The following is a 17,525-nucleotide window of genomic DNA, read 5'->3' on the forward strand; positions in this document are numbered from 1 at the left end:
TGTCTGATATGCATGACCTTCAAAGTTATTTATTCAGTTTCTTTTCATACTTATTTCTTACATACTATACGGGACAAAGAGATATAGAATTTAAACAATCCTTTGCATGTTGAAGCTGTGATAAATGCAATTCTGCATGATACCAACGATGAGGATGATCAGGACAACAGTTTTATAAGGACAGTGACATTGATGAAGAAGAGCACGTATCGGAAAGAGTTGAAGATTCTGATATGGAACTGAGTGCTCAATCCAGAAGATGAAAGCGCCAAATTGACATTTCAAACTGTTCAAAGGAAATATAAAAAAATAATCAAGGTTTGGTCATGGCACAAAAAGCCAAGGTATAGGCAAAGACGAGGTAAACAAAATACACTGCTGGCCACCGTAAATGCAACACCAAGAAAGACAAGAGGTAGCACAACAAAATTTATTTTGTAGATAACATGTTGACCAAGTATCAAATGATTACGTTTACAGACGTCTGTGACATGTGGTTCCTGCCAGAATCAGTAGCCAGAGTAGCCGCCATTGTTGGAGATCACCGTTGCCACATGTCTCCGCATTGAGTCAAAGAGACGTTGGATGTGTTCCTGGGGTACAGCAGCCCAAGCAGCTTCCACACGTTGCCAAAGATCATCTAGTGTGGCAGCTGGGGATATAATCTGGGTCACTCGTTGAGCAACCATGGACCACATGTTTTCTATCGGCGAAAGATCCAGAGAGCGAGCCGGCCAGGGAAGCAATTCAATCCGGTTATTGACGAAGAACCTTTGGACAATGCGTGCCACGTGTGGTCGCGCATTATCCTGTTGAAATATGGCTGTGGCCGAGCCTTGAAGGTAAGGAAGGACAACTGGCTCCAGCACCTCGGATATGTAGTGCCGGCTATTTAAAGTACCGGCAATGCGTACTAGAAGTGTGAGAGAGTAATAACCAATACCGCCCCATACCATAATACCCGGTGCAAGACCAGTGTGGCAGTGCATAATGCAGCTGTCCAGCATCCTCTCTCCACGGTGTCTCCACACTCAAATCCGACCATCGTGGTGCTGCAGACAGAAGCGTGCCTCGTCAGTAAAGACAATGTCATTCCATTCTGCCGTCCACATCCGTCTGTCATCACACCATTGGCGACGGAGACGTCTGTGGTTCTGCGTCAATGGTAGACGAAGCAATGGACGTCTTGCGGACAGACCACTCTGCTGTAAACAGCGTCGAATGGTACGCGCAGACACTGGATGATGCGTTACAGACGCAATGTGCTGTGCTATGGTTCGGGATGTCACTGAGCGATCCGTCACTGCCATGCGCACAATTTGCCTATTAGCACGTGTAGTGGTGCACCGAGGTGAATGCGATCGACCACATCGGTCCGTCGTATCCTCCTGCATCCAACGGTCACATATCCGCATTACAGTTGTTTGGTTTCGTCCAACACGACTAGCGATTTCTCTGTATGATAATCCACAATCTCGGTACCCACTATCCTGCCTCTGTCGATCTCGGATACTTGATCAAACGATGTTCGCTGTTGTCTACGAGGCATAACTGATCGTCTTGTGAAACAACCACAAGGTAAACACACGTGCCGAACGTACACTCGTCGAAATCGCCAAGCCTTAAATGGCGCTATGAGGTGGCGCCACAGGCGCGCGTGATGTGCGTCTGCGCTGAAATTCTAATCAGTTGCATATCTCATCGCTGCAAACCCATGGTGTAAATTTCACTTGATTCGGATGCTTCCTTCAGGGTGTTGCATTTACGGTGGCCAGCAGTGTATTTTACCTCATCTGCCAAGAGTAATCGGACCTGTAAAAAACGTGACTAATATTTTAGATTCTTGGAAATGCCCCATCTCTGACACAATGATTGAACATATTGTATAAAATACAAACAAATTTATTCTTACAATACAAGATAACTATTCTCATTCAAGGGACGCTCAGCAGACAGACACAGTGGAAATGAAAGCCTTATTCCGGGTTGCTTTATCTCACTTGGGTGTACCACATTAATCTTCTGAATCTTGTGACTTATGGTGGATGGATGACTTCCTAACTGTGATGCGATATGTTCATTTTGATGATGTGAAGACAAGAGGAAATTGAAGAAAATTTGACCGCCCAGCCCTTATATGAATTATTTTTGAAGAATTCATTGTGAACTGCCAAAACTGCTATTCAGTTGGTGAAAATCTCACAACTGATGAAAAACTTGAGAATTTTCGAGGTAGATGCAGTTTCAGACAACATACAACCCCCCCCCCCCCCCCCCCACACACACAAAAAAAAAACCACATACATACATATGATATGAAAATTTCGAGGGGGCATGAAAGGGAAGCAGTGGTTGGGAAGGGAGTGAGACAGGGTTGTAGTCTCTCCCCAATGTTATTCAATCTGTATATTGAGCAAGCAGTAAAGGAAACAAAAGAAAAGTTCGGAGTAGGTATTAAAATCCATGGAGAAAAAATAAAAACTTTGAGGATCGCTGATGACATTGTAATTCGGTCAGAGACAGCAAAGGACTTGGAAGAGCAGCTGAACGGAATGGACAGTGCCTTGAAAGGAGGATATAAGATGAACATCAAGGGCAAGGAAAGCATTTCTGAAGAAGAGAAATTTGTTAACATCGAGTATAGATTTCAGTGTCAGCAAGTCATTTCTGAAAGTATTTGTATGGAGTGTAGCCATGTATGGAAGTGAAACATGGACGATAAATAGTTTGGACAAGAAGAGAATAGAAGCTTTCGAAGTGTGGTGCTACAGAAGAATGCTGAAGATTAGATGGGTAGATCACATAACTAATGAGGAGGTGCTGAATAGAATTGGGGAGAAGAGAAATTTGTGGCAAAACTTGATTAGAAGAAGGGATCGGTTGGTAGGACATGTTCTGAGGCATCAAGGGATCACAAATTTAGCATTGGAGGGCAGCGTGGAGGGTAAAAATCGTAGAGGGAGACCAAGAGATCAATACACTAAGCAGATTCAGAAGGATGTAGGTTGCAGTAGGTACTGGGAGATGAAGAAGCTTGCACAGGATAGGGTAGCATGGAGAGTTGCATCAAACTAGTCTCAGGACTGAAGAACACAGCAACAACAACAGCAACAACAATGGAAATACACAATGGAACCCAACCAGAAGGTCTATTTAGTGTAAGCAATAAACCATTCAACATTGTGAAAAGGTTAGCAGCACCCATTTTCTACAGTGGGAGAAGTATCATGGCTGACAATTGGTTTATGGATTACGATTTGGTAAAGGAATAGGCATAAAAAAAATTTCATACATTGACACATTACGTAAAAATAAGCCTAAGATTCCTCCAAAATTCACAGCGACCAGAAAGTGAGAGACCCACTCAAGTCTGTTTGATTTTCACAAGGAGGCAACACTTGTTTTATACATGCTAAAAAAGTACAAGAATGTTTTGTTGATATTCAGCCTTCACAACAATGGAAAACTCTGTGAAAGAACAGGTGATATCTAGAAACCAGAAATTGTAACTTTCTACAATCACACAAAAGGAGGCATTGACACTGTTGACAAACTTTGTCGTCTCTTTGAACATTGCAAGAAAAACGAAGTGATGGCCTCTGGTGGTGTTTTATAAATTCATTTATAATCTGGAAAGAAAACACCAGCAATAATCTCAAGAGAAGAAAACATCTCAGATGTCTTCTGAAAAAATTGTGCAAGAACATGTAAAAAGGAGAAGTACTAAAGTCACTGGAGACCTCCGTACAAATGTTTTAAATGTATTGCACACAGAAGATGAACACCAATAGCTACAAAGAAGAGGAGAAGAACCTCGGGAGACTCTGAAGAAGAGATGTAGGCCATGTTTAGCTAATAAGAAAATGAGAATCACCCATTTCAAATGTGAAATATGTGGAGAGTTTTTTCTTTACAGCACTCAAGAAATGTTTGCAATGATTGTATTTCAGCTTCTAAGTAATCACTCATTTCAAATGTGAGATATATAGATGGTATGTTTTCTTTACATCATTCAAGGAATGTTTGCATTGATTGTATTTCAACTTCCAAATACCTTTTATAAATTGAGAAACCAAAATTTCAAGCATAATACTGTACAAATTTGACATCTGTACACGAAAAGTAGGTATCAGTACCTCGAGAAGCTGTGGGAAGAAAATGTGTGTTCTGAAACATAACTTTATTTTTAAAAAAATTTTTTACCTTGCTGTTGCTGGTATAGCCCATGAATAATACCTAATATTACTTTTATGATAAAAATTTAATGTTTAAGAAGACGAAGTTTATTAACAACAAGTGACATCTGTGAGAGATGCATGATCTCCCTTGTCCGACTAGAAGCCACACCTATCGGAAGGTTAAAAATTTCTGTGTATAATTCAGTAGCTATAAACATTAAAAATCAATCGTGTACATCAGAAAATTCACCACATTTTTCACTGTATCTTCAGAAAAACTGGACCTTGATATATTTGTTCAGTCATTAATATCTCGTATCTTTGGAAAATGCCTGCCTCTCATAATTCCTCTAAAATAAGCTAACAAATAGAAGTGCACTGGATGTTAGAGAACATTTATGCAGTACTTACACCCAAACCTCTAGATGTCAGGACACTCAGATCGCTACCAAACACTGTGTGTTGATAGAGTATTGACCAAAACACTGATTTAGTTCATGCTGTGTGCTGTCGTCCAGTACAAGACACGTAAAAGGTAATTAGAAGTACCAAAAGAAGTATGGAATATAGCGAAAGCATATCTATTAGATGTAAATATAAAAAATATATGATAGGTGAACTGAACATCTGCACGGTAGCTCAGTGTCTTCGGTCAGAGGGTTATCAGCCCTCTTTAACAAAACAAATTGAAAAAGTAATTAATAAACTCACTGGATGGATCAGTGATGTAATGAACAATAACTAACAAAATGACATTTAAAAAATAAATAAATAAAATTGGTAGAGCACCAGATTCTTGTACTAAAGATCCCGAGTTCAAAACCAACTGATGATGATTTTTTTAAACTGTTTATGCATGAAATTATTATATGGAAGAATATTTTTCTGACATGTAAAAGGATGTTTTGGAGTTTGTAGCAATGTTCTTTTGGCAGCCTGCTTTTGCTTCATTAGTTGAAAGCAACAAACCTATAGAAAACATTTGTGTAGATAGGTGTGGTGTTATCGACACAAATGTACACTATAGGTTTGCTACTTTCAACTAATGAACTGAAAGGAGACTACCAAATGAACATTGCTACAAACTTTGAAACATCTTTTTTTATGTCAGAAAAATGTTCTCACATATAACAATTTCAAGTGTAAACTGTTTATTTATTTTAAAAAAATATGAAATTGTCACCAGTGTGATTGAAACACAGGATGTTCACAACAATACACTCTACCAACTCACCTACCACACACCTTGAGATCACATCTCACAGATATGCTTTTCCTATATTCTGCAGTTGTGTGTTACTTTTAATTACCATTTACACATGTTCTACTGGATGACAGCACACAGCATGAACTAAATTTATATTTTGGTTGATATTCTATCGACACACAACATTTGATACTGATCTGAGTGTCTGACATCTGGAGGTTTGGATGTGAGACATGAAGCTTCACACACAATTTCATCACAAAGTAGACTTAACCTTCCCACTTCCACGGCTGCAGCTTAACACAACAGACTCACAACAGCTAACATTTCAAAAATGGCTCCCAGAATCTGATGTTAATGATTTGATGTCTAGTTCATAAATTCCTGGTCAAGCATAATGAAGCTGTCAAAAGAGGTGATCAGCACTGTCTCAATTCCGTAGACTCCTTTTTCTGGGATGTGAGGAGTCCAATGAACATCAATCCACTGATTGTCTTGTTTATTAGAGTGTCGCTGAGTTCCACTTCTCATAGTGCACAAGTTCTTCAGCAACTGTTTAGTTTGTGTATCTCTCAGAATGTTGTTAAGTGACCACATTTTCCTAAACATAAACACTCAATATACTTGAAAAGGCTCATAACTGAGTTATGAATTACACTATAACATACATAGCAACTGGAGTATTTGACTTTAATAACAATCCACTGGTTGCCAGACTCTGGGTCAAATTATTGAACCAGGTTTCATCCCCCATGATTATGGTTTGCAGGAAAGGTTCATCTCAGTCACATTTCATAAAATTTTCAGAACTTTCTACTTGTCTTCTGTTCGTCACTGTATTTGTGCAGCACAAATAAGGGACTGATCTATCTGCACAAACCTTTTTGAATTATAGGTAAGTTCAATACAATCCTTGCTGTTCACAATTTCCCTGATCAAGTTGTGTGACAGATTTTGTTCCAGTATCTGTTACACGTAGTTAAAATGTTCAACATTTATGCTTCCTGATTGTCCCCCCAAATGTGGCACATCATCAAAGGGTTTGCTTTACATGCCTGAAAGTACCTGAAAACATCAGAAACATTTTTCTACTCCCTGCTTCTGTTCTGTATACTTGCACTAATATTACATGTACCTCTGTTGCAGTTCTTTTCAGTTGTATTAAGTAAATGAAACACTTATTTACCTTGTTTCAGTCTTACTATTTATGTAAGACCTACATTTTGGGTTAAAGCCCATTATCCAGTACACAATTGATCCCAAAGATGGCAACCAAACGAAGATAAACACATCAACTTCCTAATCTACTGAATCTTGACTTAAACTATAAATGTTACATTTGTATTCTAAAATATTCATTAGACAGCGTTTGGATAACTATGAATAGCAAACACTGGAGCAGAGTTATGTGCACAGGAATTTGTAACATTATCTATTTATGAATGAAGTCACCCAAGTTGTTCTCTTTTGTCGGTGTTATAACATTGTCTGAAAGGGGTAAATAACTGAATTGAGTCTACTTATTCGATATCAAGTGTGGGGAGATACACATTTATTTTTTTAATTTCTAATATTTCTAACTCAGTGAGTTTTGCATCCTTTCCCTCTGAGCCTAGAACTTGTACATCTATTACATACATGTGGTTTTGGTTTAAGCAACACTCAGCATAGGATGAACCAGGATTCTTTAACCTCTAGCTTCTATTTGTGTTCTTTGAGCCTAATACAGTCCAATTACCAGAACTGACACTCTTGGCAAATGATCTTATAAACTCCACTTTTCATGATGGCCAGTTTTTTTCTCTTTTGGATCGAAACAACATCTAACTAATGTCTGTGGGACATAGAGAAAGACAGACATCATTTGCCTTTGAAGTACTGCTTATCCTATTATAAACTTTACCTATAAAAGCTAAACTGTACCATTCCCTTTCTTGTCTACCTACATTGTTCAGTGGCTATGGTTGGGATCTGGCTTGTTCCTTTTTTTGTTGAGAATGTTGTACATAATTTTGGATAAAAATTCATCATTTGTGGCTATTATTAATATCTTAAGTTCCTGGTCATGGTCTTCTTGGGACAATGGTGCAGAAAGCAGAGGGTGGTCATGTGGTGGAATACTGCATAACTGTAGGCTGTTGGATGTTCAGAAGAAGCTGGGATGAACGTGTTGGTAAAGGCATCTCTTAAGGAAATTTTAAATTTATGGTTGCTATTTTCTATCTGTAAGTTGATGCATGGGAACTTCAAAGTGGAACATCCTAACTCCATATTAATCCCCATATTGGTCCGCCACCGGTTCATATTTTACAAGAATTTATGAAGTCATCTAGTGGAACCTTTCCACATACACAGAATACCATCGACATATATGTAGCAATACAAAACAAGTTTTTCCAGTGGTTCACTCTTAAGAAAATCACTCTCCCACTTGTCCATGAACATTTCTGCTAGCAAGGGGGATGATAAGTTCCTTCAAAGCCAGGAATAATTTTGATCTAAGCAACATTCTGCTTTACTGGCTATACTCATATGTTGTTCTAGATTAATGATGTGCAAATACAATGTTTGTGAGACAATAACTACACAATCTTTCACAGGAGTGCTTGTGAACAAGATTTGTGCATCACAGGAGACTAACTTTGCATTTGTTGGAATCTTAACATCTATAAGTTTCTTTATTACATCTAACTTGCTCTTAATTCTACAGCTCCCATTTTTTGTAACAAGATTCTGTCTGTGCTTTTTTTTTACATATAACTATGATCCAAGTCTTCACACTTTCTAAATTCAACAAATCTGCTTCCATTATGAGTTAAACCATCCTCATATGGGACATGTTCCTCATTGCAAAGCACACCAAATGTGGTGCAAGTTGTGGTTGCTGCACATTCTGAAATGACCTGCAGTATCTCATGGAACATACTCGTCATTGCAATTTGTGACCACAGCATGCTTCTACAGAAGTTCCTGGCTCCATCTGCCATGTAAATCACAGTTTCTTTACAAAAATATACACACATAAAACTGTCTGTTAACTCTATTATGAATGCTGAGAAAATCACGAAGAAGAGTCTGGGCTTCTTGATGACCTGAGCAGCGAATTGCCAGTAGAGGAACACTACATAATGCTGTGCAATCATCTGAGACACATACTATAGAAGTTATTCATTAACTCTATCACATTTTCATCCCTTTTTTGGTTTTACATTGAATATAGTTAATGTACAGTGTCTAATGTCAGCTAGTGCAGGTATAATATCCATGTTCTCAATGTTGCTTTCACTACCAGCACTCTGAAGTAACGTATGTCATCACACAGATTTCAAGATTTAGATTAGTTTCGTAATTTTGTTTGAATGGGAAAGGAGATTCCTTTGGAGCTGCTCATCATCACCAAAAATGATATTTACTGGCAAGATAAAAATGTGAAGCAATCCATAAAAAATAGGGACTAAGTACATATATTTTACATGAAGTTTCATAACAGGAAAACCTTCCAGTCTGTAGCTTGCATTTACTTTCTAACATATACTGGCCGCCACGGCTAAGATTCCAATCATTGGCCTATGCAACAAATAATACATCTGTTAAATTAATAAGAAAGAACTATAATATTTTCCTAAAAGTCTGGAAGGTGGAGGACATGCACCTGCTACCTTTCTTTCTCACACGTTGTCATGCTACAAACTACACCATGGCTTTGATGTGACAGCCAGACCTCCACATATAGTATACACTGTGTAAAGACTGTATCAACAAAAGTCATTGTTTCAAACAATGGAAACTCCAGGAAGGAATATCAACAATGTAGGAAAAGACAGATTGCTACTTACCGTAAAGAAGACACGTCAAGTTGCAGATAGACACTGTTAAAAGATATTTACAGGCTTTTGGCCACAACCTTCACCATGCCAGAAGTCCAACACAAACTCCAATCCCTGCTTAAAGCCTTAGACCCTACAAGAACACCTCCCCTGAATCAATTTCCCTCCTCACCCCTATGACACCCTGTAATCCACATTCTACATGGTCCCCCATAAACCCAACGATCCTGAACACCACTTTACGGCTGGTTATTTTGCCCCCACTGAAAGACTTTCAGCCCTCATTGGCCAACACCTCCTACCAATTGTCCATAATCTAGCATACCATGTCAAAGACACCAATCACGTTCTAGACCGACTCTCCACCATCCCCACCCTTTAACCTCCTGGTTCCCTACTCATCACCTCCTTATACATCAATACCCCTCATGCCCATGGTCTTACCACTATTAAACATTGCATTTCCCAAAGTCCCTCAGACCCCAAACCCAATACCTCATTCCTCATACACCTTACTAACTTTATCCTAACCCACAACTACTTCTGATTTGAAGAGAAGGTACATAAACAAATCTGCGGCACAGCCACAGGCCCCAGCATGGCACCTTCCTATGCCTACCTTTTTCTTGGGCATCTGGAGCAGACCTTCCTAGCATCCCAAAACACCAAACCCCTAGTCTGGTTCTGGTTCACTGGTGATATCTTCATGGTGTGGACTCAGGGCCAAGACACCATATCTTCATTCCTTCACCAATTCAACATCATCTCTCCCATCTTCGTCACATGGTCCTCCTCCACCCAGAGTGTTGACCACCTCTTCTCTGATGGCTCCATCAGCACCTTTGTCCACATTAAACCTACCAATCACCACCAGTACCCGCATTTTGACAGCTGCCATCCCTTTCACACCAAAAAATCTCTCCCGTACAGCCTGGTCACCGGGGATTGCATATCTGCATAACAAAAATTCCCTTGCTCAGTCTGCTGAAGGTCTTACCAAGGCCTTCACAGACAGGTACTATCCCCTGGACAGGGACTACACCCCAGACCTAGCCGCAAACAGATATCCCGAGCCAATGCCCCTCACACTCCCAATCCTCCCACCAGTCCCAAGAACTGGCCACAAAGGAATGTCCCCTACTATCATCCTGTACCACCCGGGACTGGAACAACTGAATCATATGGTTTGCCAAGGCTTACCTGTCAGTGTGCCCTGAAATGTGGGACATCCTACCCAAGATACTTCGCACCCCTCCTCAAGTGGTGTTCCATTGTCAACCCACCTCCATAACATCCTAGTCCATCCCTATGACACTCCCAGTCCCAACCCCTTGCCACAAGGATCATATCTCTGTGGAAGAACAAGGTGCAAAACCTGCCCAAACCACTCAAACAGCACTTCCTATTCCACTCCTTTCATAGGTTTATCCTACCCCACCTGCGAAAGCAGCCACATCGTTTACCAGCTTTGCTGCAATTATTGCACGGCTTTTTATATTGGCATGACTACCAACCAGCTGTGTATCAGGATGAATGGCCACCACCAAAGTGTAGCCAAGACCAAATTAGACTACCCTGTGACACAACATGCAGCTGAATGTAACACACTTAATTTCAATGGCTGCTTCACTACCCGAGCCATCTGAATCCTTCCCTCACCATCAGCTTTTTTGAACTGTGCAGATGGGAGTAGTCCTTACAACACATTCTCTGCTCCCATAATTATCACAGCCTCAACCTACACTAACATACTGTATCCAAAATCTCCACCCAACAGTGTCCCCCCCCCTCCCCCTCACCCTGCCATCTGCTCCCCATTCTCACCTCCCACCCTGTTTATTTACAGCCCTCTGCCAATACATCCACTGTCTTTCCCCACTCTTCTTTTTTTTTCCCCCACCCCCATGCCCCATAGTCTCCTGACACTGAGCCTGTTGGCAGTCTAGTCCCTGCACACTCCACCAGACAGCATTTGTCTCTCTCCCCAACTGTACACTACTATCCCCTCCCCTTCCCAGCCCCCTTCAGATTGTTGTTTAGCTTCCTGTCACTTTCTTGTAACAAATCATACCTAAAATGAAGCATTTTCAAAAGAGCCCCAATTTACTGATACTTTGAAACAGCTTGTATTAACATCACATACTCTGTAATGATAATAATAATAAAATAAAGAAGAAGAAGGAACAACTTCCAAACATGAAGTTTAATCCCATACAATATGGCAGCTCCTAAGTTATGTTTGTGATGTAAAAATGATGTCATATCTCACAGGCCACATTCCTCTCCACGAGGCAAAAATCTGACATGTCCTGTTCTTCATCTCATATTTCACAGTGTAGTGGAATGTGGAATTCCATGAAGTTGCAATCACTGGCTCCTCATCCACCTGTACTTCCACATCCCATGAGAGGACAGCTTCATATGGCACTTCTTGACATATTTCCACAAGCATGTGGATGCACACATTTAAAATATCATGACTTTTTTATATCAGGCTTTGGAGTTCATGCTACAAACACAGTATGTGCCCCTTCCATGCTTGAAGGCCACTATATTTTGAAGGGGAATGAAAAGCACAATGATGTCCTTAAATTATGTCATTTCTTAAAAACATCTGGTATTGTGATGACCCTTTTCGTTATTATCAGCTTACATTAATAGGTCAAACAAACATTAGTGACTGAAATGAAATATACAAGCTGTTTATAAAAAAGTGTATCATACTCTTACAGGAGAATAGTACAGCTCGAGACTATGGAGGTATGGTGAGGAGGGGAGGGATAAAACGAACATAAATATCTAGAAATAAATACCTATTGAGATATAGGCCATTTTGCATTTGGTGAGAAGGGTCAACACTCAGTATCGTGGGCTGCCATCCTGTTCATGCTAATTTCTTACTGGTTGTGTGTCTCCATGTTTCGTCCTCTCACTGTGACACTATTGTCAGACAAAGCTCTTACAACTGTCTCCTAGATCACCCACTGTGTATGTATTGTTTTGAGGTTGTGGTAGCATCAAAATGAGGTTAGATACTCCCTGAAGTTTGAACACCATAAACGGTGAAACGAAGTCTGATTATTCCAAGCAGAGAATGGCAGCTACTGCTTTGTGCAATGATTAGCTAATGGAATTAATTGAGAAGCATTTGTGGTTTGTGTCACACAACAATGTAAGTGCCATACTCCATCTAGAAAAAAGTTCAGCAGGTTGTTCCAGTAACTTGCAGAGACAGTATCATTTGCACCGAAGACAAGAAATAGCAGCAGACCTTGCACAGTTTGCATGCCATATATGGAAGAGCAAGTTTTGCAATAAGAAGAAGATGATCATAAAACATGCAAAAAGAATTGGACACACTCTTGATAGATAATTCTGCCGAGCAGTTACTTTATCCATACCACTTACAACTTGTGCATATTTTCAGGCCACAGGAACACCCTAATAGATTACAGTTTTGCTAATAGATTTGAAGAATGAACATTGAAGATCTACAGGTCACAGTCTGAATTTTATTTATGGATGCAGGATTCACACAGTGTGGGAAACAACAACAACAACAATTACCATGAGTGGACAGAGGCAAATCCTCAAACACTCATGGACTCAAAGCACAAAATTTGTTTTAGATTGTGTGTGTGTGTGTATGTGTGTGTGTGTGTGTGTGTGTGCAGGAACTGTAGGTGACACATTCAAAGAGTCATACACTTTACTGGACAAATTAACAGGTACTAATTATAACCAATTTCTGTGCAACAAATTACCCATGCTAGATAACAAATATTACTTTGACATAAAGACAATAGCTTTGATTTTGCACAAAGTGCATCAGGTGATTTCTACACTTAGTATAAACGTTTCTAACATGCACAAATGCGCGCGCGCACACACACACACACACACACACACACACACACACACACACACACACACACACACTAAGAGATGGATTGTTAAAGATGGTCCAGTGCCATGGTCCACCTCTTCACACGAGCTTATTATCATAGATTTCTGGTTGTGGGTATATTTAAAAACACTGATATATCCAACATCCACTGACAAGATGCAAACATTGAAGGAACGTGTGTCACACACTATCCAATCAAAAGTATTTGGACACCTATTGGTGGATATTAAAATGGATTCTGTCCATGCTTCAGCTTTATGACAGCTTGAACTATGTGGGGGACACTCAATGAGGTGTCCAAATGTGTGTGGAGGAATAGCAGCCCATTCTTCCTCAACACCCAAAACCATAGGAAGTAGTGATATTGTACACTGGGGTCTGGAGTGAAGTCGACGCTCTAACTCATCCCAAGACTTGGGTTCAAGTTGGGACCCTGGAAAGGCCAGTCCATTTCAGGAATGTCACTGTCCACAAACCATTGCCTCGCATATGCTGTTTTATGACAGGGTGCTTTGCCATGCTGATACAATCAATCATTGACTCAGAACTGTCCAGGTACTGTAGACAGTAAACAATGTTTTACAATGTATTCATATCCTTCCACATTTAATACTTCCTTCAGTGCAATAAGGAGACCCCACACTAACAACAAAAAACACTTTATACTGCAACATCACCTTCTCTGTACTTCACTGTTGGAACTATACATGATGGTAAATAACATTCTCAAAGCATTTGGCAAACCAAACCCTTTCATTAACATGATTCACTGCTCCAAATCATTCATTTCCAGTCTTCCACTGTTCAGTGGTGACACTCTTTACACTTTCTCAAGTGTTGCTTAGCACGAACTACAGAAATGAGTGACTTATAAGGTGCTGCTCAAGTATTGTATCACATTCTTTTGAACTCTCTATGTACTGTCACTGTGCTACCTGGACTGCTGGTAGCACTTTGGAACTCACGAGTTATTTCTTCCACTGATTTCATGTAATTTTTTGCAGACACATCTACTGTGCTCAACAGTCCCTGACCATCAGCAAAAGAGAGGTCTGCCTGGTTTTGGTTTAGCTATGGTAATTTCTTCACACTTCCATGTCACAGTCATATCATCAACAGTCAACTGACAGTTTTAGAAGAGTTGAAATGTTCCTGAGGAGTTTATTACTCAGGTGACATCCAATGACTAGTACCCATTTGTAGTCACTGAGCACTTCTGTCTGCCCCATTCTGCTATTATATCTTCTCTACTGACAACACAATACTCTGTCCCTCCTTTTATGCTAGTGGGTCTGGCTCTCATTATATCTAGTGGTCAATACCGTATTACATGAGTCTATCCTGATACTTTTCAACAGATAGTGCCCATGTTACCAAATCCAACAACAGTTTGGTATGTTCAAACAAGTTCCTGAGTCTTTAAGAAAGATGACAGAATTAAGTGTCAGAACTAGTGGTAACTGCTCAGAACGTTACCTGTAGAGTCAGCAGATAGATGGATATCACAGGACAGAATGGTCTCTGTCATGTCAAGTGTGTTTCCTGTCATATGTTTATAAAACTTTTTTCTAGTGTTGGCCAGTAATAGTATGGAAGATTACGGCTTAACTTCCATTGAAGATAGAGCATAAGCTTGGACACAGAAAGGATGGGGAAAGAAATTGGCCATGTCCTTTTCAAAAGAATCAGCCCAGCATTCACTTTAAGCAATTTCGGGAAACCACAGGAAACCTCAGCCAGGATGGTCACATGCAGATTTGAATTACCATCCATCCAAATGCGAGTCCAGTCTCTTCCAGTGTGCCACATCCCTCTGTTCAGCCAGTATTTCCTGCATAAATCTGACACTCTTTTTAAATGTGTGTGTGTGTGTGTTTAATATTTTCTAAACATGGGAGCTATCTGCATCACTTTACATCAGTATAAATTAAATTAAATACTTTTATCTGTTCAAACAGCAGTGTTTTAGTTTTAATTTTGAGATGAGCCGAAGGTTTCTTTTCTACGAGAACCACTATGTTTCAGAAAATAAATGCATGACAATATGTTCCACCTACCTATGCATAACAGCTTTTATAATTTACTAATTACCAAGTTGGTAGGGTTGTAGCCTATCCCCGATGTTATTCAATCTGTATATTGAACAAGCAGTAAAGGAAACAAAAGAAAAATTTGGAGTAGGAATTAACATCCATGGAGATGAAACAAAGACTTTGAGGTTTGCCAATGACATTTTAATTCTGTCAGAGACAGCAAAGGACCTGGAAAGGCAACAGAACAGAATGAACAGTGTCTTGAAGGAAGGATATAAGATGAATATCAACAAAAGCAAAACATGGATAATGGAATGTAGTTTAATTAAATCAGGCAATGCTGAGCGAATTAGATTAGGAAATTAGACACTTAAAGTAGAGAGGAGTTTTGCTATTTGGGAGGAAAATAAGTGATGATGGTCAAAATAGAGAGGATACAAAATGTAGGCTAGCAAAGGCAAGGAAAGTGTTTCTGATGAAGTGAAATTTGTTAACATTTAGTATAGATTTAAGTGTCGGGAAGTCTCTTCTGAAAGTGCTTGTGTGGAGTGTAGCTTTGCATGGAAGTGAAACATGGAAGATAAATAGTTTAGACAGGAAGAGAATAGAAGCTTTTGAAATGTGGTGCTACAGAAGAATGCTGAAGATTAGATGGGTAGATCATGTAACTAATGAAGAGATAGTAAACAGAATTGGGGAGAAGAGAAATTTGTGGCACAACATGACTAAAAGAACGGGACAGGCGGTAGGACACTTTCTGAGGCATCAAGGGATCAACAACTTAGTATTGGAGGGAAGTGTGGAGGGTAACAATTGTAGAGGGAGGCCAAGAGATGAATACACTCGGCAGATACAGAAGGATGTAGGATGCAGTAGTTACTCTGAGATCAAGAGGCTTGCACAGGAGAGGGCAGCATGGACAGATGCATCAAACCAGTCTGTGGACTGAAGACAACAACAGTAACAACAACAACAACAACAACAACAACAACAATTACCAAGTACACATAAACAACACACTACACGAAAATGAGGCAAATCCCCATCTCCTCTCCCCAACCCAGCTCAAATCATGGTAATATTTTTATATACAGGTATACATATTATGATAATATTAGATGCAGGTAGCTGTTCTAGTTATTTTCATTATATCTTATTTCTGATTTATTTTACTTATATACTGTACAACTAACATTGCAGATCAGAGAAATGTATATAATACTTTCACATACATAACAAATGGTCTTACTGTCTAAAAATATTTGTAAAGAAGTCAACATTTCTAACCACAACCATTAGAAAAAAAAAAAAAAAAAAAAAAAAAGGCTCTTACCTGAGAGCATCTTTCCAGAAATTCTTATTGCCAACATTTTTAAGTAACTGGTATGTTGTTTTTCTGATAACTTCAGTAGAACCTTCGACAACATTCATTATACTCAGGACGGGGGGAAATTCTCGTTTAGGTGTCATAGGCTGAGGAGGAAAAATGTGTCATTAAGAAACTGAACATATTATGATTACAATATGAAACATTTTGAAAGCAGTATGCCAAATTATACAATGCAGTGGGCATTAAAATGCACAGACATTAGTGAAAATTGCAACAGCCAGAAAGAATAGCCTTAACAAAACCAAACTTAAGAGCATATGTAGAACAGCGTACCCATAATAAGTGAAAAGGCTGTGGAGTGAGCATACACAAATGCTACGAAACATGCACTCATGTTGATGAAAAAGTCAGAAGTGTGTCAAACTTGGTGACAAATCACCAAACAAAGTGGAAATTTAAATGGATCATACAGGAATGTGCATCTCCTGGATGAGACAATGTGACCACAGCAGTGGGTGACCACCTCCTTCTTTATACGACTGTAATAGGCCAGTTACCTTTGCCCCTCTCACCTTCACATCCCATTTTGGCTTCGTGCTGGTGTTCTTTACTAGGTGTGAATCTGTCTGCATAGATAGTTAGGTTTCCTAGGCTACAATCTACATTGGCAACACACCCATTATTGTGTCAGCTTTCACTGTTGACAAACACAAACACCTTCGACTGCAATGAGTATATAATGCTATTACAGTCACACTGAGAGTAGAACTGTCATCTCTTAGACATAAATCTCTTCAGCTTGACATACACTGATGTTAGATGCAATCATGATGGTCACAATACAGCAGACTAAGTTGTTCAAAGGTGTAATGGACAAACAGTATGTGTGTGGCTCAGGGGTCTAACTGGAAATAACATAATGTGTGGTCTTTAATCTAATGTATTGATGGTAATCTGAAAACTAACCTCTACATCACAGATTTTTAGAGCCCAATGTACTGACCCCTCTCCCTCCTTCAAGTATATCCACACAGCAGGGCATT

General features: G+C 39.6%; 1 protein-coding gene across 2 annotated transcripts in view; it reads right to left on the reverse strand.

The window, feature by feature from the left end:
• LOC126262433 (NBAS subunit of NRZ tethering complex-like) overlaps positions 1-17,525 on the reverse strand; it is a 412,445-nt gene that overhangs the window by 183,054 nt on the left and 211,866 nt on the right. For both annotated transcript variants that reach the window (XM_049959075.1, XM_049959074.1), the window contains exon 27: positions 16,486-16,625. In XM_049959075.1, coding sequence (XP_049815032.1) covers positions 16,486-16,625 — 140 coding nt within the window. The remainder of the gene's footprint in view (positions 1-16,485; positions 16,626-17,525) is intronic.

Source organism: Schistocerca nitens, chromosome 6 (assembly GCF_023898315.1).
Source record: "Schistocerca nitens isolate TAMUIC-IGC-003100 chromosome 6, iqSchNite1.1, whole genome shotgun sequence".
In the NCBI taxonomy this organism is placed as follows: Eukaryota; Metazoa; Arthropoda; class Insecta; order Orthoptera; family Acrididae; genus Schistocerca; species Schistocerca nitens.